Raw genomic sequence first — 23224 nt, 5'->3', positions numbered from 1 at the left:
CTGAGGGTCACCAAGTGGCAGATTAAATAGGGGCAAACTGAACTGTGAGATTTTCTATAGTGAAGATCAATTCAAAGGTGTCCAAAGAGTCATAGTGTTATACAGCACAGAAACAGGCCCTTCAGCCCATCGTGTCCATGCCGGCCATCAAGCACCTATCTATTCTAATCCCGTTTTCTAGCACTTGGCCCGTAGCCCTGTATGCTACGGCGTTTCAAATGCACATCTAAATACTTTTAAAATGTTGTGAGGGTTCCTGCCTCTACCACCCCCTCAGGCCGTGTGTTCCAGATTCCAACCACCATCTGGGTGAAAAACCTTTTCCTCAAATCCCCTCTAAACCTCTTGCCCCTTACCTTAAATCTATGCCCCCTGGTTATTGTCACCTCCGCTAAGGGGAAAAGTTTCTTCCTATTTACCCTATCTATGCCCCTCATAATTTTGGATACCTCCAACAGGTCCCCCACCAGCCTTCTCTGCTCTAAGGAAAACAACCCTAGCCTATCCAGTCTCTATTCATATCTGAAACTCTCCAGCCCAGGCAACATCCTGGTGAATCTCTTCTGCACCCTCTCCAGTGCAATCACATCCTTCCTACAGTGTGGCAACCAGAATTGCACACAGTACTCCAGCTGTGGCCTAACTAGCGTTTTATACAGCTCCAACATAACCTCCCTGCTCTTATATTCTTTGCCTCGGCTAATAAAGGCAAGTATCCTAAGTCCAAAGTGACTGAGTGAATTTGTGTGTGTGTAGTGGGTAAGGGGGAGGGAGGAGCAGTACAACAAGTACTTCAACTTAAATCTCTGAACAGTTAAATACTCCATTTAACATTTAGGCTGGAGTTACGCAGTTGAAACATGTCCTATTGACTTACAGCTGCTAATAAAGGATAGCCAGAGATGAGGGGACGCATTAACCACACAAGACAGATGACGTTGTATGGTAGCTAGTTGTGTATTGAGGTTACTTGTACTGTTTCTATTGTTACGCTGGCTGAGGTTGTGTAACTGATGGTACCTTGCTTACCTGTGTGGCTCTACTTCAGAACAAGCAGTGAGTTCACCAAATCAGCCATGGGGCAATGTTGATAAACCAGTCAAAATATTCTGTTAAAAAATATTCATATGTAGTGTTTCTTCAATTGAATGAGCAATACACTAAAAGGCATGTCTGAATTCAACTAAATTTAATTTTGTATTGACAGCAATATAAATTAACAGATAGAAGAACTGAAAATACTCAATTAAAATCAAATAACAAAAGGGCAGTCAGAATCGATGACAGTCAGCACCTAGCTGGATACGTTACAGGCATCTTTAATTGGAAACATTCTTTAAATTATATCACAGCACTGTTTTATTACCGCACCAAGGATTAATACAGGGAGCAATGTATACTCTTAAAGATCATTCTGAAATAAGTAAGGTGCATTCAAATTACACTAAACATGATGAGGTTATATTTTATAAACACAAATAATTAATCAATCACGGTGATGCATGGATGCATATTCGGTGTAAACCTACAGCGTTCTCCACTGGTTACTCAGAGCCAAATCCCAGACAATTCTACAGATTGAGTCTCTCTCCCTGCACAAGACGTCCTTTGAAACTCCAGATATCCTAGAAAGATGAAACCAAAGAGGTATTGGTACTGGTTCCCTTCAGACCTGACTGCAAGACAACATGGTGCTTTGGGATTGTCATAGATGCCGTGCCATGAGGGGTGGGGAGAGTATGCATACTCATTCCTTAGTATTATTTTGTCTGAGATTCCTTCCCTCTCCTTCAGTCTTATGGGGTTACTATTGCTAGCTAAGTCCCCCGGTTCTCCCCTCCTGTCTCTGGAGAAGCAAGCTGCCTTCTCAGCACCTCCTTCAACGTCAGAGCTGAGATCCTGTAATGCAAGTGTGAACCCACATCAAGATACAGCAGCAGCACTTTGAAATGTAGGGAAAAGTCAATGAGAGCAAAAATCCAAAGCTGAGCAACCTCATTGTACAAGCAAAACAGTTTTGTTGGGGGGACATTTATTCAGGATCACTGTTACAGAAGGTTCAAAGAAGGTTGACTAGGCTGATTCCTGAGATGAAGGGTTGTCTTATGAGGAAAGGTTGAGCAGTTTGGGCCTATACTCATTGGAGTTTAGAAGAATGAGAGGTGATCTTATTGAAAGATATAAGGTTCTGGGGGGTGCTTGACAGGGTGGATGCTGAGGGGATGTTTCTCCTTGTGAGGGAATCTAGAACTAGTGGGGGCTGGTGGGGTACAGTTTCAAAATAAGAGGTCTCCCATTTAAGAAGGGGAGGAAGAGAAAATGTATTCTCTCAGGGGATCGTTAGTCTTTGGAATTCTCTTCCCCAGAGAGCAGTGGAGGCTGGGTCATTGAATATATTCAAGGCGAGTTAGACAAATATTTGATTGACAAGGGAGTCAAGGATTACAGGGACAGGCAGGAAAATGGAATAGAGGCCACAATCAGATCAGCCATGATCTAACTGAATGGTAAAGCCACATGGCCTAATCCTGCTCCTATTTCTTATGATCTTAGAGCCAGAGTTCTGGAATTTCACAAGTGGACTCCAGCAGTTAACACTGGGGAAAACACAGTAATTACATTCCGCCTATAGAGATCTTCAGTTTGATTTGTAAATATGATATAGCTCCTTCTATAGTCAATGTGGTAGTGCCATGTTCAGCAGTGTTGTCCAATAGGAATTGCTCACAAGTCACATGCATGGTTTTAGAACCTTGTTTTGCAAGTAATGCTTCAGGAGACACTGCATCTGTATTTGTTGACTTGCTAGCATGTTGCTTACGTGTATTAATATTCAACAAAGAACAAAGAAAAGTACAGCACAGGAACAGGCCCTTCAGCCCTCCAAGCCTGCGCCGATCATATTGCCTGTCAAACTAAAACATTTTGCACTTCCGGGGTCCGTATCCCTCTATTCCCATCCTGTTCATGTATTTGTCAAGCTGCCTCTTAAACACCACTATCGTACCTGCTTCCACCACCTCCTCTGGCAGCGAATTCCAGACACTCACTACCCTCTGCGTAAAAAACTTGCCCCGCACATCTCCTCTATAGTTTTCTCCTCTCACCTTAAATCTATGTCCCCTAGTAATTGACTCTTCCACCCTGGGAAAAAGCTTCTGACTATCTACTCTGTCCATGTCACTCATAATTTTGTAAACTTCTATCAAGTCGACCCTCAATCTCCGTCATTCTAGTGAGAACAATCCGAGTTTCTCCAACCTCTCCTCATAGCTAATAACCTCCGGACCAGGCAGCATCCTGGTAAACCTCCTCCGCACCCTCTCCAACGCCTCCATATCCTTCTGGTAATGTGGCGACCAGAATTGCATGCAATGATAGCAGCATTTTTCTCTGTGTAGGTGCAGGGAGAGAATCCTTACGAGTGTGCTAGAAGTGGCATCAGTCTTCAGGATTGCGTTAACATTTTCAGAGAGTCCCCCACATAGAAACTTTGAAAACTGATGCTTTCAAACCGTAGCTGCCCATGAGGTGAAAGCACAGGGTATATAACAATAGAAAGAACTTAAACTTGTAGCGACTGTTTTTGCTTGCAAGGTAGTATGTCAGTTTGACAAAAAAAACCTACCGACATAGTTATGTCTGCGTCAATGCCATACTTGTTATGTGCTATCTCAAGAACCTCTTGCTCAATATTTTCCTGGCTGGTGCCCTTTACATCAATGTAGTAGCACTCAGAACTTGCAAAGTGACAGGAGATTGCCTAAAAATAGGAATGCAAACACAGAGTGCAGTAATATCTAATAAATAAACTTACAACCACACAAACAATGACATGCAGGTGAAGATCCTCTAGTACATCCAGCCTGACGCACACAGTTCTGTTCCCTTGTGTAGAACAATATATATATACTTCCCACCCCACCCAAAACTGTGTGATCTCCTGGGAAAGACGGAAAACTGGAAACACCAAGGCCAACTTGGGAGGGAAAATTCTGGGAAATTCCCCTCTGAGCCATCAGAACTAGCCCAGGAGATCACTGGCCCTGAATTCTGTGTCATACCTACCATTTGTAAGAGGTGATCTCCGCCCCAGTCAGACACAGGTCCAGCTCGTGGTTGAATGATCTCAGCGTCCACTGGACGAGGTGCCAGCCTGTTCCAGAGGTTCGATATTCTGTGGGAGAAGGACCACGACCTGACATCTAACCTCAATCTTGCCCTAAAGGTTATCCTAAGATTAACAATCCCAATGGAAGTTATATGATCCACTGGCATTAAACTGCAAATGACGAGACTGGTGTTCGAAACCAGGCAGCCAATCCTATTTCTATCAGGCACATTCAAACACTTCCTGAATCACTGCCCATTCTCTTTCAGAGAAGAGGATTAACGGGCAACTTGCTACCAGGCTTCTGATGATGGCTGCTTGGAGGTGCTTAACAATGCTTCAATTAGCCTTTCAGCTATTATTTCATCTTTCTGTGCAAACACAGAATGGAGTAACTGCTGTAAAAAAAAAATCTTTTTCAGTTCCGTGGAACAATAGATGGAATTTCAGGATGCGATCCCTACAACGCGAATGAAAATTCCTGAAAGTCACATAAAAAGATGGAATATGACTTATTCAATTCCCTGTAAACCACTGGACCTGAACATTACACAGAAGACTTGACTTATAAACCAGAATTCTTTTTCATATATAAACATCAACTAACTCAGATAATCAAAAGTGGGAGAAATTCCAGCCCAATAGCCCTCCTGACAAATGTATTTGAGAGTTTGGCAGTCAGTCATAATAAATCAGCGAGGATCCAGGTACAAGTTGTGGGGTTAGCTGGTTTTGCACAAGACGGTGATGGAACTTCTTTCCATCTGCTACATGAAGTGTGAGAGAGATCTGATCTATGCACCCCCCCCCACTCCTCCCCCCCACCCCACCCCCCCATCACAAGTGGCCCCGTACCTTTCGGAAGCCTTCAGTATGATTTGTTCCCGATCCATGGATGAGCAGGGGATGGAAGAATACTGTGTCACCCTTCTCCATCAGGAGGTGAACCCTGGGATGATTGTGATCGTAATCACTTATGCCGTGATACATCTTATTGACACCATCCTGAAGATACAGTGGATGGGAAAACAAACATATTACACTTATAGGTAACAGGAAGCACTTATCTTCAGCTGGCATGATATGAAATTGGAGGAATCACAATTTTGGGTGTTTATAAGTTAAATTAGAAGATACTTTTTGTTGAAAGCCTGAGATGAAGCAACTGCAAGGAACAGCAATTTTTTGACGGTTGTAGAAACATTCATAATTCTTGCACCAAAAGTACAAGATTAACTTTTATTAGGCGAATGTAGAATACTAAACTTTTATTTAAAAATATAATTAATGAAAGAGATTTCATAATTAGCAGTGGGATCTTAAAGTAGAGTCAGGCTTTAAGCCAGGATATTAATTATCCTTCTTGAGACGGTTTTGTCAAAGGGCAACTAAAGCGGTATTTTATCTCAAGGAGGGAAATCTCCAATTAAGTGATGCCAGTAAAAGGAGAAAGGATCATTCAACAGAAACTATTCCATTATACAACCGAGGAAATCGCTGAAATGCTTTATTACTGCTGGGTGCCCGACAAACCTCCAAATTCAGTCTCAAATGAGGAGTTACTCAGGCTGCCGCGATAGGCTCTGTGACACACTGCTCAAACCTACCTCCTTCTGAACTAATTAAAAAGTTGTTCTGACAACATCTAGGGAGGGGTCACTATTGGACAGACTTCCAGATCTAAGGAGGAGTGCAAAAATACGGTAAAGAGTCCTTCACCCCATGACGTTATCCCCAGCTCCTCCCGTTGGCTCAGATGAAACTAGGAACGTATATTCCCGCAGAGATTAATGAGCGTGAATTGCAATTAAAACTGGGATTTAAAGACTCCGATAGTCTTTCAAAGCTCTGCCTGTATTTTTGATTTGCGCTGGCTGGACGACTAGCATGTTGTTCAGGTTAATGCCAACAGTACAGGGTTCGATCCCCATTCCAGCTGAGGTAGACTCTGGGCCCGCGTCCTCTCCCTACCCATTGTAAAAATCATGACACTTTGCTGCGGTTCGGTGAATAATCCCAAGGACCTGCCTTTGGGCAGGGAACTCAAGGAGAAGGAGGAGTGCAAAATCATTTTCACATGGTTCATCTCCGATACTTCCCTTCCCTTCCTTGACCTCTCTGTCTCAATTCCTGGTGGTAGACTGTCCACCAATATCCATTACAAGCCTACCGACTCCCACAGCTACCTCGACTACAGCTCCTCACACCCCGCTTCCTGTAAGGACTCCATCCCATTCTTTCAGTTCCTTCGCCTCCGTCGCATCTGTTCTGATGATGTCACTTTCCAAAACAGTTCCTCTGACATGTCTTCCTTCTTCCTTAACCGAGGTTTTCCACCCACGGTCGTTGACAGGGCCCTCAACCGTGTCCGGCCCATCTCCCGTGCATTCGCCCTCACACCTTCCTCTCCCTCCCAGAAACATGATAGGGTCCCCCTTGTCCTCACTTATCACCCCACCAGCCTCCGCATTCAAGGATCATCCTCCGCCATTTCCGCCAACTCCACCACCAAACACATCTTCCCTTCACCCCCTCTGGTGGCATTCCGCAGGGATCGTTCCCTCCGGGACACCCTGGTCCACTCCTCCATCACCTCCTACACCTCTACCCCCTCCCACGGCACCTTCCCATGCAACCGCAGAAGGTGCAACACCTGCCCCTTTACTTCCCCCCTCCTCACCGTCCAAGGGCCCAAACACTCCTTTCAAGTGAAGCAGCATTTCACTTGCACTTCCCTCAATTTAGTCTACTGCATTCGCTGCTCCCAATGCTGTTTCCTCTACATTGGAGAGACCAAACGCAGACTGGGTGACTGCTTTGCAGAACACCTTCGGTCTGTCCGCAAGCATGACCCAGACCTCCCTGTCGCTTGCCATTTCAACACTCCACCCTGCTCTCATGCCCACATGTCCGTCCTTGGCCTGCTGCAATGTTCCAGTGAAGCTCAACGCAAACTGGAGGAACAGCACCTCATCTTCCGAATAGGCACTTTACAGCCTTCCGGATTGAATATTGATTTCAACAACTTTAGATCATGAACTCTCTCCTCCATCCCCACCCCCTTTCTGATCCCCCTTTTTCCAATAATTAATATAGATTTTTCTTTTCCCACCTACTTCCATTATTTTTAAATGTATTTCCATCTATTGTTTTATCTCTACCTTTTAGCCTATTTCGATCCCTTCCCCCCACCCCACCCCCACTAGGACTATCTGTACCTTGCTCGTCCTGTTTTCTACCCTTAATGTCACCATTAGCATATTTCTTAGATAATATCACCACTGTCAACACTTCTTTGTCCTTTTGTCTATGACATCTTTTGGTTATCTCCACCTATCACTGGCCCTCTATACAGCTCTACCTGTCCCACCCCACCCCTTAAACCAGCTTATATTTCACCTCTTTTCTATTTTTCCTTAGTTCTGTTGAAGAGTCACACGGACTCGAAACGTTAACTGTGTTCCTCTCCGCAGATGCTGCCAGACCTGCTGAGTTTTTCCAGGTATTTTTGTTTGTGTTTTGGATTTCCAGCATCTGCAGTTTTTTGCTTTTATCAGGAAGAAGGAGAATGCTTATATCAGCCACTGCACATTCCTCAGGATTATGTGAACTGTTGTCCGAAAACCATGTTACAATGAGCAAAGAAGGAATACCGAGGTTTTAAAAATCAAACTATTATACAAGTAACCAAGTGCTGGGTTGCAAATTTAGCTACTGTTTCCTGAGTTATCACATCTATATTAGTTTTCTTAATCTGGGATTCAACTGAAATATTAACATGCAATCCTCAAAGACATAAGCTCCTACATTCATCGGTGACTTTTGTACTGAGGCTTATAAAGATTAAGTACATGAAGATGAGAGACATCAAAGCTGAGAAATGGTACATTTAATCTACTTCTTATACCTGGTCATTTACAGCCAGCACTGGCAGCAAAGGAGAGGTACAAAGTAAACCAATTTCCTATCACTCACGTTACTGTGGTCTTGCTGTGGGCACTAAAGAACTCCGCGCCCACCAAACTCAAATAAAGTTGCTAAAACCTAAAGAACATAAACCTTCACTAATTTGACTGATTGTGCTGCTCCTTATATCTTCTGTTATTCAATCCCCCTAATAGTTTCTTCTATTGCCTGAAATACATTTTGGTTTCCCCCTTTTCCTTGGGCCAGGATTTTCAGCTGGGTGTGTGGGCACGCGCCGACACACACGAGCGTGCCATAGCGCACGCTGACGTCGGGCGAGTATCCCACCATCTTCGCACACTTGCACGATATTTCGGACGGCGGGCAGGCACTCCCGGGAGTCAGCAAGGCGCCGGCCGGCAATTAACAAGAGCTGTTAAAGCCATTAATTCATTCATTAAATTGAATTTTTCCCCTGCCCATCCGACCTTGTGGTTGGCAGGTGGGCAAAATAGGCCAAAGCGGCCTTTGCATTTTTTTGCGAAGCCTCATCCACGGGCCGGGTGAGATCTCGGCCAGCGGTTAAAAAAATAAATAAAAACTTTTTAACACTCATTTTTGACATTGTCCCTGCTCATGTGAGAGAGTCACACGAGGGGGACATATGTTCACCTCAATTTTAAAATCTTTATTTTTAATGTTAGAAACCTTCACCTCCGTGAGACAAGCTCTGTGCCTTCGGGGAGCTTTCAGTGCGCGTACCCCCCCCGTGCATTGCGCTGACTTCCACGCTCACCCTGCCCCTCCCCACCCAGGCAGCGCTGAGAGCTTCAGCGCTGAATTCATGCTGGCTGCCCGTTAATTGGCCAGCGGGCATGAAATCGTGGTCGGGGCCTGATCACGGGAGGTGGATCCTTGCAGAACCGCACCCCCCCCCCAGACCCCCCGAGGGGGAAATCCTCCCCTTGGTGACCTTGGGACACGCAGGACTGGATTATACACTGAGGGTGGGCTCCCTTCACCCCCAATGTAAACGCTGGGGGCGAGCCCCACTTTAATTTTTCGGGTGACGGGGTTTTTAATCATCAGGCGAGACTTTGCCCCTTCTCCCGGAAGGAGCCCCCTCTCATAGAGCTGTCAGCCAATTGGAGGGCAGCAGCGCTGCGGGGCTCATAGCGCCATCGAGAAGGCTTTGAGCATTGTACCTGGGACACACAGGTAAGTCAGGAATCTTGCCGGGGCTGGGCTGGAAGAGAAGGGGGGGCGGGGGAGGTGGTGGTGTGGGGTCATGTTAGACAGGACAAGGGGGAGGAGGGTGGATGTGGGGAGGGGAAACTGTGGGGGTGGGGTGTTACGAATTGGCACTAACTCACTCACGACCCCAACACCCCCTCACCCATCACCGCAATTTTCAATGACCAGCATGCGCTAGGCCAAACATGCAGGGCTGCATGTTAGACAGGTTTCATTTGCTGCCTGTCAAATCTGAGCAGTAGCAGGATTCAGGCCCTTAAATGGACATTAATTGCTCATATAAGGGCTTCGAATGGGCCACAGACGAGCAGCCCAGCCGACACTTACCCCTGCCACTGGTAAAACCATGGTGGGGCCAGGCATACCGCCGATAACACAGCGCCCTACTCTACAGTTACATAAAAGTAAAATCCTGCAGGTACTGGAGATCCAACATGAAAACAAAGCGCAGGGAAAACTCACAGCAGGTCCAGCAGAATCTATGGTGAGAGAAAGTAAGTTAGCGTTTCGAGCCCAATGTGACTCTTTCTCAGAACAAGACGTTCTAAACACACCCACCATCCTGAAGAAGCCATGTTCAACTCGAAACGTGAACTCTGGCTCTCGTTCCACAGACGCTGCCTGACCTGCTGAGCATTCCCGGCAATTTCTGCTTCCATCCCCTGGTTCACCTGCCTCCTTTCCCATCTCCGGCTGACCCAACCTCTTCTCATCTGCCACTCTAATCCTCCACACCACAACAGCAGAGTGTTTCTGTGGAAGTGTCAGCATTCTGTACCTGACACTTCCACATCTGCTGGAACCTGTTTGTTTTTTAAGAATGAAGGCTTTAGACCAAAATAAATCATACTTGAAAAAAAAAAGTTTTGCAAAACACGAAAAAATGAATGCGTTTCTAACGATGTCTAATGTTTTGTTGCACTTTCTGCCTGCGTTTATTGTGCAATAACATGACGGTGTTATTATTAGTCTTCATGGTCAATGCCTGAATCACCACCAAATAGTGTATATCGTCTCAAAAACATTATTGTCAGGTTTTTTTTATTCTGCTTCCTCGACTTTGTATCATCGCCCCTTCGTTTTTCTACCCAGTGTGATTTTCTTTACGTGTCATGTATTTGCAGGACTTATTATTTTTTTAAAAAATAATAAAAGATTGGCATACGAGCAGCATTGTAGCCCAGTACATACGTTCCACTCAGGGTAGTCATGCGGTTTCATTGTGCCCTTGTGTGTCCCTGGCAGCACAACGAGGCACCCATTGCTGCGGTCCACTCTCTCCATAGCAGTCCAGGCACACACGATCTGGTCCACAGGCCTAAATGGGAAATAATGCAGGTCCTGGTGCAAAGGATGACGAGAGGTCTTCTTTCCTGAGAACGCACACACGTACCGACATCACTTTTACATCGTTGACAAACTTTTATTGTCCCTCCCGTATCCCAGTGAGTTATTGCCACAAGGTTTGAGATTCCTGGAATATGCCCTGAGATTAGCACAACTGCATGTTAACTACTGAGATCGACCACGTGTGGGGAAAAACAATTGAGAAAGTTTTTTATTTTTATTCGCTTCTCTCTTTATTCGTTCATGGGATGTGGAGGTCGCAGGGTGGGCCAGCATTTATTGCCCATCTCTAACTGCCCTTGGAAACTGAGTGGCTTGCTAGGCCATTTCAGAGGGCACCATTGCTGTGGGGCTGGAGTCACGTGTAGGCCAGACCGGGTAAAGACAGCAAATTTCCTTCCCTAAAGGGCATTAGAGAACCAGATGGGTTTTTATGACAATCCACAAGGGTTTCACGGTCAGCGTTAGACTTTTAATTCCATTTTTAAAAAAATCAAATTCAAAATTTCACCATCTGCTGTGGTGGGATTCGAACCTGGGTCCCCAGAGCATTACCCTGGGTATCTGGATTACTAGACCAGTGACAATACCACTATGCCACCACCTCCCTGTTTTAATAATTACTTACCCAGTGAGAGCTCACCGTAACATAATATTACAATTGGATTGCAGTTGTTATCAGAAAATTGAGAACAATTCTACAGGCAAAGGGGACAGTATTAAATTAAGGAATTAATTGTTTCAATTCCTCAAAGATTTGCAGTTGAAAAGTTTTCTGCTTATGACAGTGGAAGAACAAACGAATTACTTACTTAAGAAAATTACCCAAGGGCTGCAAACTGTCACTGCACTAATTTTAAATATCCATTTAGCAAACCTTCGCTTCTCTTACCTGTGTCAGGGGGCTTGTTGATCAGCATGGTGTGCATTGCCATGATGTTAGGGCCAGTAAAGCACTCCACATATTTCAAGATCTAAAAGCAGAACCAGACTAAATTGAGAAGGAACTTCATCTAAAAGACACATTGTACAGGTTACATTTTCTGCCGCTAAACTGGCTGTGAAGCGATTCAGTTGGTAATTTAAGGAACTAGATAAACACTTGAAGACAAAAAAATGAGGGTACAGCACGAGAGCAGTAAAATAGTGTTAGATCAGATTCTGCTGATATAGTTATCCCACACAACGGATTGACTGACAGAATCATTAGAAATTTCAGTTCTGTCATAGAGAAAATGGTAGAAGCTATTATTAAAAATGTTGCAGCAGGGCACTTAGAAAAATTCAAGGCAATCAGGCAGAGTCAACGTGGTTTTGTAAAAAGGAAATCATGTTTAACCAAGTGGAGTTCTTTGAAGGAGTCACATGTGCTGTGGGTAAAGGGGAACAGGTGGATGTACTGTACTTAGATTTCCAGGAGGCATTTGATAAGGCGTCATGTCAAAGTTTATTGCAGAAAATAAAATTTTAAGGTGTAGGGGGTATAATATTGACATGGATAGAAGATTGGCTAGCTAACAGGAAACAGAGAGTAGGCATGCACCGGTCTTTTTCGGGTTGCCAGGATGTAATAAGTGGTGTGCCACAGGCACAGTACTGGGACCTCAACCTTTTAAAATTCATACAAATGACTTGGATGAAGGGACTGAAGGTATGGTTGCTAAATTTGCTGATGATACAAAGATAGGTAAGAAATTAAGTTGTGAAGAGGACTTAAGGAGGCTGCTAAGAGAGGTAGATAGGTTGAGTGAGTCAGCAAAGATCTTGCAAATGGAGTATAATGTAGCATAATGTGAAATTGTCCATTTTGGCCGGAAGAATAAAACAGAAGCTTATTATCTAAGTGAAGAGAGATTGCGGAGCTCTGAGATTCGGAGGGATCTGGGTGCCCTAGTGCATGAATCACAAAAGGCTGGTACACGGGTACAGTAAGTAATTAGGAAAGCTAATAGAATGTTATAATTTATTGTGAGGAGAGTTGAATACAAAACTAGGGAGGTTATGCTTCAGTTATACAGGGCACTGGTGAGACCACATCTGGAGTACTGTGCACAGTATTGGTCTCCTTATTTAAGGATGGATGTAAATGCATTAGAAGCAGTTCAGAGAAGGTTTACTACACCAATACCAGGAATGGGTGGGTCGTCTTATGAGGAAAGGTTGGACAGGCTAGGCTTGTATCCACTGGAGTTTAGAAGAGTAAGAGGCAACTTGATGAAACATATAAGATCCTGAGGGGTCTTGACAGGGTGGATGTGGAGAGGGAGAATCTAGAACTAAGGATCACTGTTTAAAAATAAGAGATTGCCAATTTAAGACAGATGAGGGGAAACATTTTCTCTCAGAGGGTCATGAGTCTTTGGAACTCTGCTACCACCGCCTTTAGAGGAAGAGAGTCTTTGAATATTTTTAAGGCAGAGGTAGATGGGTTCTTGATAAGCAAGGGGGTGAAAGGTTATCGGGGTTAGGCAGGAGGTTACAATAAGATCAGCCATGATTTTGTTGAATGGTGGAGCAGGCTCGAGGGGCTGAGTGGCCTACTCCTGCTCCCAATTCATATGTTTGTATTCATATGTAAAATGTTATGTAAATGTTTCAGATTATTAACAAAACAAAGCTTAATGTTTCTATCCAGAATGGTCATATGTATACACACACAATAGATCCATATACACATACAGATATATGATATATATGCACACAGATATTCTAAGGTCTCTTTCATTTATTAATATTTTTAAACATATTAAACATATTCTTTATATTTAGCTTCGAATGCTTGTCTCTCACCTCTGGCAAGCAGCAGTATTTAAACAGTACTTCATCATTCTCAAAATTTTGGATCTTAGAAACAGCCTGTTGATCCTGAACATACTCCATTTTAGTAGCGCCTACGTCCCTCATTATCGTTAACATCGGAACCTCAACTTCCCTCCGGCAGATCCTCTCAAACTCATCTCTATAACAAAGGCAAAGAATTTTTATTCCAAGGCATAAAATGTGACAAGGTGTTATGTAAATGCAAGTTTTCTTTCTTTAAAGCTTAACAGCTTACCTGAAGAGTTTAATATCTTCATCAGAAACCAGCTTCTTAATAAGGAGGAATCCATTTTCCTCATAAAACTGCCTCTGCTCAGGGGTGAGAAATTGGCTTTCCAAAGTGTAGCTAGGAATAAAACATCATTTCAACTAACAAGACTTAATGCAATTTATTTTTAGAATACAAAATGCACAAAAAAACGACATTGTTTTCTGTTGGTGCCTATCACATGATATTGAATATTTTATCCAGTAGTTACTCTGGGATGATCAGGCCATTTTTCAGGGGTATTAGTTGACTAATCCAAGTACAAGAGTCCTTACGCTGCAGCAAGATGATATATTCTTATTTTACTCAAAGAGGGTAAACTTTCCAAAGACGTAGAGAGACAGAGGAGTAAAATATACACCTCTTCCCTCAAGATTCCCACGAAAAAAGTGGGTGGAATTCTTGTTGTTGACAAATTTGGTGAAAAAAAGTCAACTTGAACATCAACAGCAGGAATTAAAACTCCAAAAATCAGTTCAACACCTTGACATGCTCACTCAATGGGGTTGCTGGGAACTCTAGTTCACCATCTTCTGAGTTAGCAGCGGGGCCTTATTGAAACTGCTTAACACATCCTATAAAAACTCTTCAATCATTCTCTTCCACCCAATTAGACCAAAACTCAGCAGAAAACATTACATTCCTTTACTGGCTCATGAGCGTTCACCAGCAGCAGCGGTAAGACAAGACTGCACAAGAAAACAGAGTGCGTTGCAACGCAGAACCGGGACACAACACTTACACCAGAAGGTTTCAATCTGTTCTCATCAAGCTTACACTATTTTCTTTAGATTTCTACAATAATTTATACCATATAACAACAAATCAAAACATAAGCACTTCTTTTGTATGTTGCAAACCGTACTGGTTAAAATCAATAGGAACAAACCTTACCAGACCTTAGATAACATCACCACCTTCAACACCTCTTTGTCCATTTGTCTATGACATCTTTTGGCAATCTCCACCTATCACCGGCCCTCTATTCAGCTCTACCTGTCCCACCCCCCCTTAAACCAGCTTATATTTCACCTCTTTTCTATTTTTACTCAGTTCTGTTGAAGAGTCATGCGGACTCGAAACGTTAACTGTGTTCCTCTCCGCAGATGATGCCAGACCTGCTGAGTTTTTTCCAGGTATTTTTATTTTTGTTACCAGACCTTTAATGCCCAGCTAATGAAATGGAAAGTATAAAAACACTTTGCAGCTCTCATCAGCCTTTAAAACCGCATTTAAAACGACTGATTTTTGGCCAACCCAATCCCTACGTCATAATTGTTCATATCAATCTTTTAAAAAAGTTGTTCTTGGGATGTGAACACCGCTGGCAAAGTGTTGCCCGTCCCTGATTACCCTCGAAAAGGTGGGGGTGAGCCACCTTCTTGACCACTACAGTCCATGTGGGGCAGGTACAGTGCATTCTCTGTCAGGATTTGATACAGCTGAGTGCCTCGCTAGGCTATTTCAGAGGGCAGTTCAGAGTCAGTCAGGATGCTGTGGGTCTGGAGTCACGTGTAGGCCAGACTGGGTAGAAACAGCAGCTTCCCTTTCCCTAAAGGGCATTAGTGAATGCTGGGCTTTTATAATCCAGTAGTTTCACGACCATTATTAATGAAACCTAGTGTTTAATTCTAGATTAATTAATTAATTGGATTTAAATTCCCCCAGCTGCCATGGTGGGATTTGAACTCGTGTCTCTGGATCATTAGTCCAGTAACATTCGCACTGTGCTAGCACACCCCGACAGTGTTGTATTACTACATATTATAATTTTGTACATTATCTTTAATGGTGGCCGATTGGCTTGTATCTCTAATAAAATTACTATAAAGCAATGCAATGAACTTTAATACCATTTTGGATTCTTTTTTCACATTCCCTTATTTATTTTACAGAACGATCTTATTTAAAATGGTGAGAATTGATAACATTTTGGGGGAAATTACCTAGTGGAGTAGAGTGCAAGACAACTGAATTATGAATAGAAGCACTCTTTGGAAGCAATGTCTTTCAGTGACTGCCACTTCGATTGTGAACTACATAGAAACTGGCCATTCGGCCCAGTCTGTCCATGCTGGCAACCTTCAATCCAGCTTCCCCACACTGTTGTACATGATGACTTTCCCATGCCAAATCCCCCAGTTGCAACTTCAGCAGTTGCCTCTTTCAAAATAATGGTTAACAGAAAAAGCCAAACCAGTATTCTATTAATTACATTATACTAATCATATTATAATTTCTTGACTTTTTCTACTGTTTTAAGACAGTAAAGTCTGCATTTCTACGTCAAACTGATTTTTTTGGAGGCAGGCAACAATCAGGGAGTTTAAAGTCTATGTTGTTTGTGGCCCTGATTTGGAGAAGGCAGTATCTGGGCTAGAGTTCATGACCCTCCACATTTTGTGCAAACATCCATTCGAATTCAGGTGCTAAAAATCCAAAATGAGAGCAGAAAACGCTGCAAACACTCAGCAGATCAGTTAGCATCTGTTTAGAGAACACGTAGAAGTTAACATTTCAGAGGCAGACCCCTGATCAGAATAATTCTGAACTTGAAACATTCATTTATCTGTTCTCTCCACTGATGTTAAGTAACTTATTGAATGATTGCGGCATTTCCTGTTTCTGCTGAAGATCATTGTCATTGATAATTCTGCACCTCCTACCCCAACCTCATGCCCAAATGCTGTTGCACAACTGTAAAAATACAGTTGAGAGTGAAGTAAGGCACTGACGTACTGACTCAGAGTGGGACCTTACACAAGAGATGGAGTAGATCAGGTGACCCATCGAGCCTGCTCTGCCATTCTATATGGTCATGGCTGATCTTGGGCGTAAACTCCACTTTCCTGCCCATTCCCCGTATCCCTTGACTCTCTGAGAGGCCAACAATATATTCAATGATTGCTCCTTCAAAACCCTCTGGGGCAGACAATTCTAGAGGTTCTCAACCCATTGAGCGAAGAAATTGCTCCTCATCTTAGTCCTTAAATGATCCACCCCTTATCCTGGGACTGCGCTCCCTTGTTCAAGGTTCCGCAGCCAGGGGAAACAACCTCTCAGTGGTCCACCCTGTCAAGCCCCTGTACGTTTCAATGAGATCACCTCTCATTCTTCTGAACTCCAGAGAATATAGGTCCAATTTATTCAGCCTCTCATCACAGGATAACCCTCTCATCCCAGGGATCAATCTAGTGAACCTTTGCTGTACTACCTCCAGTGCAAGTAGATCCTCCCTTAAATATGCAACAGCAGTCCGGTTTGTACTAATCCTGAAGGAAGCAACTCCTACTCGGGCACAATTCCTTAGCTGCTGGGCCTCCTACACCTCAGCCAAGTATCAGTCCCTATTTGATCCTCACAACTGAGCCAAATCCTGTTCAAACTTTATAACATTAGATTGCAAATTTACAAAACATAGGTAATAATATTGAAATAAACTGGGCTATTGCACATGTAAGTATGATTATTATTCTGTAATGGAAGAAGTGGAAATCCTGGCTGATTCTTCACCTGAATGGCAAAGGAAAGCCGCTTTTCGCAGCTCACTGTCAAGCCAATTTTATTATTCATTCGTGGGATGTGAGCGTCGCTGGCTGGGCCAGCATTTATTGTCCATCCCTCGTTGTCCTTGAGAAGGTGGTGGTGAGCTGCTTTCTTGAACCACTGCAGTCCATGTGGTGTAGGTACACCCACAGTGCTGTTAGGGAGGGAGTTCCAGAACTTTGACCCAGTGAAGGAACAGTGATATATTTCCAAGTCAGGATGGTGAGTGGCTTGGAGGGGAACTTCCAGGTGGTGATGTTCCCATCTATCTGCTGTCCTTGACCTTCTAGATGGCAGCAATCGTGGGTTTGGAAGGCACTGCCTAAGGAGCCTTGTTGAGTTTCTGCAGTGCATCTTGTAGATGGTACACGGTGCTGCCACTGTCCATTGGTGGTGGAGGGAATGAATGTTTGTGGAATGGGTGCCAATCCCCCAAGGGGGCTGCTTTGTCCTGGATGATGTGAAGCCAAACTGTGTGTATGGCTCAGCATCGCATACATTTACCCGTTAATAATTACAGTATCAGGTTCAGCTGTAATAACCCGTGTGGTCAAATAGAGCAGAAGAAATGAGTACCTACACTCTTACATGAGGAATGGTTCATTTGGGCAACATGGTCAGCACCATGGAACTGTGCTCCGGCATCAGCCACCACCTTCAGCAGCAAGAAGATAATGGGAGAAGGCTGGAGGGGAATTTTAACCAGAGGGCCCAAGTCAAATTCTTCCCACAGGTAACAATCAAATACACATTTCCTCAAATGCTATAAATGTAACGCTTCTCGTGAAGACTACTTGTGCACTGTACAGAAATATACCAACTTTAGAGGAGTACAGTAAAGTAAACTGGCCCCAGCTCACAGAGATACATCCACCATCCCTCAAATTAAGCAAATTTGTTATCAGATGTACAGACATCCACAGCTGAGGAAAAAAGATAAAGCAAAACCTGCAGAGAATCAGAGTCTTTACTACACAGGAGGTGGTAATTTGGCCCATCATGTCTGCTGGCTCTCTGTAATACTCATCTAGTCTCAGCAACAGGAAATATTGAGGGGGCCATGGGAAAGAAGAATAAATACCGTGTCTTGTAAGAAAATATTTAACAAACTTCACTCTTAACATGTTATTACTTGCTTGTGTTCTCCACTAATACTTATGGAATTCATAAAGATATATATCTATATACAAATGCAATTTAGACACAGAAGGGGCCTGTGGTACCGTTGCTTTTTTTCTGCACCCTTCACCTTGAAAGATTCTCGTGCCGTAACTTGCTGAAGGGCAAGTTCGTAATGATGCAGGGAGGGCATCTGAGACCTTCATGAGTGGCACAACCAATTAATTAGATTTAAGAATTGAGAAAGCAACAGCGGAGTGATGGAGAAGGTGCATTAGAATTAAATCAGGTACAGATGAGAACTAAAGGGAGTAGATTGAGAGAGAGAGAGAAAGGCTGAAAGGAAAAATAAAACATAAAATGTAGAGTATAACATTTTTACAATCCCCAAGAAGAATTTACTGCGTTCCTGAGCTAGACTGAACATTTTAAATTGTTCCCTTTCTGGGCCAGAAAAATTCATCGGCATTACATTAACAATTATCTTGTCGTTTAAAAGGTACTTACACTATTAATTATAACCTTTATATTTTTGTGCGTGTTTAACAGCTAATTAATGAGCAAATCCAGCAAGTTCTTACAACAGAAAGACTTGAGGTTGAGATGTTGTTTGTGCAAAGTGAATGGCAAAGGAATGTAAATTGACCAGCAAGTTCTGGAAATTAGCAATTTAGAGCGCTATCTCTTACTCTCCTGAGTTTGCTGGCTAATTTGCGCATTAACAGTGGTCTGGATAAGAATCATGCTGACGCCAGCAAGATTTGGCCCATTACTTACCTGAATCTTTCAGGGGAAGTGTGTGTTGTGACTTCACCTGAGGTGGGGACGGCTGTCTGAAATATGGATGAAGGAAAATAAATCAGCTTGAGATTTGATGAGATTTTGTTTGTTTAGTGCAGTTTTTTTTGACACTTTAGGTGAATAAAATGTGATCATTCCTGGATGTAAGAAAGCAAATTTATTTCTTTTTTTTAACACAGCAAGCTGTGATCTGGAACGTGCTGCCTGAAAGGACGGTGGAAGCAGATTCAATAACAAAAGAGAATTGGATAAATATTTGAAGAAGAACATTCTGTAAGGCTCTGAGGAAAGATCAAGGGAGCAGGAATAGTTGGATGGCTCTTTCAAAGACCCAGCACTGACATGATAGGCCAAATGGCCTCCTTCTGTGCTGTATCATTCTGTCATGAGGTTTGGTATTTTTTACATAGCTTTACAGTGCCAACTGGATCAGTGACCAAGTAATTCAGGGTTAGGTAGATTCTAGCCACACGTTAATTTCCATCCTGAACTCGATGACACAACCTCCTTCCATCAAACAAGGAGAAAGAAGTTGGACTCTCCGTGAGCCTACCAGCAAGCTGCACTGGGTTATCCAACCAGCATCCACCTCTCACCACTTCACTGTAAACAAAGCCAAAGGTCCATTTCACTTTGGCTTCAGGTTCAGTGTCTTTGGGTGCATGTCGGGACTGCGCCAACCATTTTGTACCAACAACAGGTGGGGAAGAGCGAAACTGGTGGTGTAGTTGTGATGTCATTGGACTAGTAACCCAGAGGCCCGGGTGGGGACATGGGTCCAAATCCCACCACGGCAGCTGGTGGAATTTCGTTTCAATTAACCAATCTGGAATTGAAAGCTAGTGACCATGACAACCAGCATAAATTGTGAAAAGCCCATCTGGTTCATTAATGTCCATTCGGGAAGGAAACCTGCCATCCTTACCTGGGGTCTGGCCTACATGTGACTCCAGACCCACAGCAATGTGGTTGACTCTTAACTGCCCTCTGAAATATTCAGTTCAAGGGCAGTTAGGGATTAGCAACAAATGCTGTCCTTGCCAGTAAGAGCCACATTAGATGAAAGAATATAGAAAAAAAAATAGCCCAAGTTAAATTTCTCAGCCCAAGATCATTCCCATGACTATCAGAGGGTTGAAGTGAGTCTTGAGTCCAAAACTCTGTGAGGAGCAAGGCACAAAGCTGAAATATAATGCATAAAGAAGCAAACAAAAGTAATCAATTTATGTGTAATCAAATTTGTAGTATCAGAGCAAATTCTTTGGAAAGAAGTTGAACATTTATATATTACTTTTCAGGACTTCAGGATGTCTCAAAGCTCTTCATAGCCAAGGAAGTACTCCAGAAGTGAAGTCACTCTCCTAATATAGGAAACATGGCAGCAAACTTGCACACAGCAAGATCTCATAAACAGCGACAAGGTAATGGCCAGATTAAGAGTCCGCTGTAGCCCTGTTGGTTGGTAGCACCTCTGCTGAGTCAGAAGTTAATGGGTTCAAGTCTCACTCCAAGACTTGATCACAAGATCAAGGCTGACATTGCAGTACAGCGCTGAGGGAGTGCTGCACTGTTGGAGGTGCCATCTTACAGTCATATATGGCACAGGAGGAGGCCATTCCAGAGACGTTAAACCAAGACCCTGTCCGCTCTCTCAGGCGGGCATTATGATTGTTGTGGGAGCTTGCTGTGCACAAATGCTACTATGTTTCCACACTGCAACAGTGCTTTCCATCAAAGTATTAATTGGCTACAAAATTACTTCCTGTAGTCACGAAAGGTGCTATAGAAAGGCAATCTTTTTTTTTACTGATTTAGCTTGAGGATAACTGTTGGGAGAAATTGATCATTTTAAAACAATGTTTTAAAACAATTATCCAGAGGGCATTCGGTTTAATTGTTTGCTCAGAATGACAGCACCACCGACCGTGCAGCACTACTCCCACCCTCAGTGCACCGGGAACTGGAAACTTTCAGCTTTCTAACTCAGGGTGACAATGCTGCCCACCAGAGCCACAACCGGATCACAACAATCTCTCTGCGACCCGTGTACATCGCCAGGAGTCTGATTTTCAGGACGTGTCGTTTCAGGAAATGATGCCTAAAGGGCAGGAAGCCTCAGGAGGCGCTTAAAGTGCCAGCAGATCTCGCCTGCCAACCTCTGCCCCTGACACATCTGCCCCCTGACACCACATCTGCCCCCTGACACAACCTCCTCAGCGTTCAGACAACCGGTGAACGGTTTTTGGAGATGGCCCTCCCGGTGGAATATCTGCGCCAAAATTCCGCCGTAATCCTGGCGGAAGAGCCGCGGGGGGCGAGCGAGGAACAAACCTCGGGCCAAAATTCACCCCCCTCCTCCTCCTCCGTGGTGCTTAACTGATTAAAGACAAAAAGGATACAACTCCGGAGTCCAGATGTTGCAAAATCACTTTCAGCCGGGCAGCCATTGCGAAGCAGAGAGAGACGGGGAGAGAGAGAGGGGGAGATGCCCGAGTGCAGAGTGCAGCTCAGGCAGGGATCCACTCCAACAGGTCACACACACACAGGGACTGAGCCACCCCTGGAAGTTGCGTATAAAACGCCTTTCCTGCAAAAACGTAAACATTAACACAGGCCGCGCCCATTTGGCTTCGACCCTCTACTTATTAGCATGTTTTGAACGGCTCTGCTTTAATTGCAAAATGCAACTGACCCCCGCCAGGGCTTGTCGGAAAATCCTGCAAAAAAAAAATAATCTTTCACTTTAGTGGAATTCAGCATTATAAACTCACAGTGGAGGTTTCTAATGAAAAAGACTTGCATTTATATACCGCCTTTCACAACCTCAGGACGTTGCAAAGTGCTTTACGGCTACTGAAGTATTTTTTGAAGTGGTAGGCGCTGCTGTAATGCAGGAGATGCAGCAGCCGATTTGCGCACAGCAAGCTCCCCCACACAGCAACGTGATAATGACCAGATAATCTTTTCATGGTTACCTGGAAAAACTCAGCAGGTCTGGCAGCATCGGTGGAGAAGAAATCAGTTTAACTGATTTCTTCTCCACCGATGCTGCCAGACCTGCTGAGTTTTTCCAGGTAATTCTGTTTTTGTCTTGGATTTCCAGCATCCGCAGTAGCTTTTAGCTTTTTGTTTTAATCTTTTCATGGTGTTGAATGACCCCAGGACACTGGGGGCAACTCTCCTGATCTTCTTCAAAATAGTACCATGGGATCATTTACATCCACCTCAGCAGATACCTCCAAGAATTGGCACCTTTACCAATGCAGCCTTCCTTCATTCCTTAAATCAAAGCAAAGTACTGCGGATGCTGGAAATCCGAAATAAAAATAGAAACTGCTGGAAAAGCTCAGCAGGTCTGGCAGTGTCTGTGGAAAGAGAAACCGAGTTAACCTTTCAAGTCTGTCAAGCTAACCCTCTTTAGCTCCGAAGACGTCATATGGACTCAAAGCATCTTAACTCTGTTTCTTTCTCCACAGATGCTGCCAGACCACCTGAGTTTTACCAGCAGTTTCTGTTTTTATTCCTTCAGTCCTACATGAGGAGGTCAGTCTCAACTCCACGCTACACAGGAACACCCACAATCCTGGGGTGGGGCTTGAACCTGCAACCTTCTGATGGAGAGATTAGAGTGCTCCCAGCTGAGCCACAGCTGATGCTAACACAGAGATTTGAAAATGACTTCAGCTCAAGAAGGATTATTTGACCAGGAATAAACATAGATCAGTGAGATAACAGTGAACATCTTAGCATATTTACCTAAAATTCCCATATTTGCTATTTTGCCAAGTGTTAACTCACTTATTACAAAAAGGTAAACGTCTCTGCTGAAAACCCTTTATTAATACAATTACCCCACAGTGTAATTTCAAGGTTATTCACAGAAGATAGATACCAGCTATCGTTGGTGGCACTCTCGCCTGCCAGTCAGAAGGTTGTGGGTTCAAGTCCCCCTCCAGAGACTTGAGCACAAACTGCAGGCTGACATTCCGGTGCAGTGCTGAGGGAGTAGTGCATGGTTGAAGGTACCATCTTTCGGATGAGATGTTAAACCA

General features: G+C 43.8%; 1 protein-coding gene across 1 annotated transcript; it reads right to left on the bottom strand.

Moving 5' to 3' along the window:
* Positions 1-1174: 1174 nt before the first annotated feature.
* Positions 1175-21723, bottom strand: phyh (phytanoyl-CoA 2-hydroxylase). Its single transcript, XM_078552952.1, has 9 exons — positions 21572-21723; positions 19149-19204; positions 13674-13784; positions 13409-13577; positions 11511-11592; positions 10463-10644; positions 4967-5116; positions 3629-3763; positions 1175-1625 (listed from the first exon to the last, which is right to left on the bottom strand). The coding sequence occupies exons 1-9, from the start codon at positions 21617-21619 to the stop codon at positions 1572-1574; spliced, it is 987 nt and encodes a 328-aa protein (XP_078409078.1). The 5' UTR covers positions 21620-21723; the 3' UTR covers positions 1175-1571.
* Between the last annotated feature and the right edge of the window lie 1501 nt (positions 21724-23224).

This window comes from Cetorhinus maximus, chromosome 12, assembly GCF_964194155.1.
Source record: "Cetorhinus maximus chromosome 12, sCetMax3.hap1.1, whole genome shotgun sequence".
NCBI classification, from domain to species: domain Eukaryota; kingdom Metazoa; phylum Chordata; class Chondrichthyes; order Lamniformes; family Cetorhinidae; genus Cetorhinus; species Cetorhinus maximus.
The sequence above is the reverse complement of the archived record's forward strand: the minus strand, read 5'-3'. Positions and strand labels throughout refer to the sequence as shown.

What these genes read in the sequence shown, in the direction of transcription:
- phyh (XM_078552952.1), bottom strand. Translation starts at nt 21,619, where the DNA reads ATGGCTGCCCGGCTGAAAGTGATTTTGCAACATCTGGACTCCGGAGTT. An exon ending in GAAGATATTAAACTCTTCAG is followed by an intron (nt 13,578 to 13,673) that starts GTAAGCTGTTAA and finishes CCTTTGTTATAG; the next exon opens with AGATGAGTTTGAGAGGATCT. An exon ending in AATACTGCTGCTTGCCAGAG is followed by an intron (nt 11,593 to 13,408) that starts GTGAGAGACAAG and finishes TTCTGCTTTTAG; the next exon opens with ATCTTGAAATATGTGGAGTG.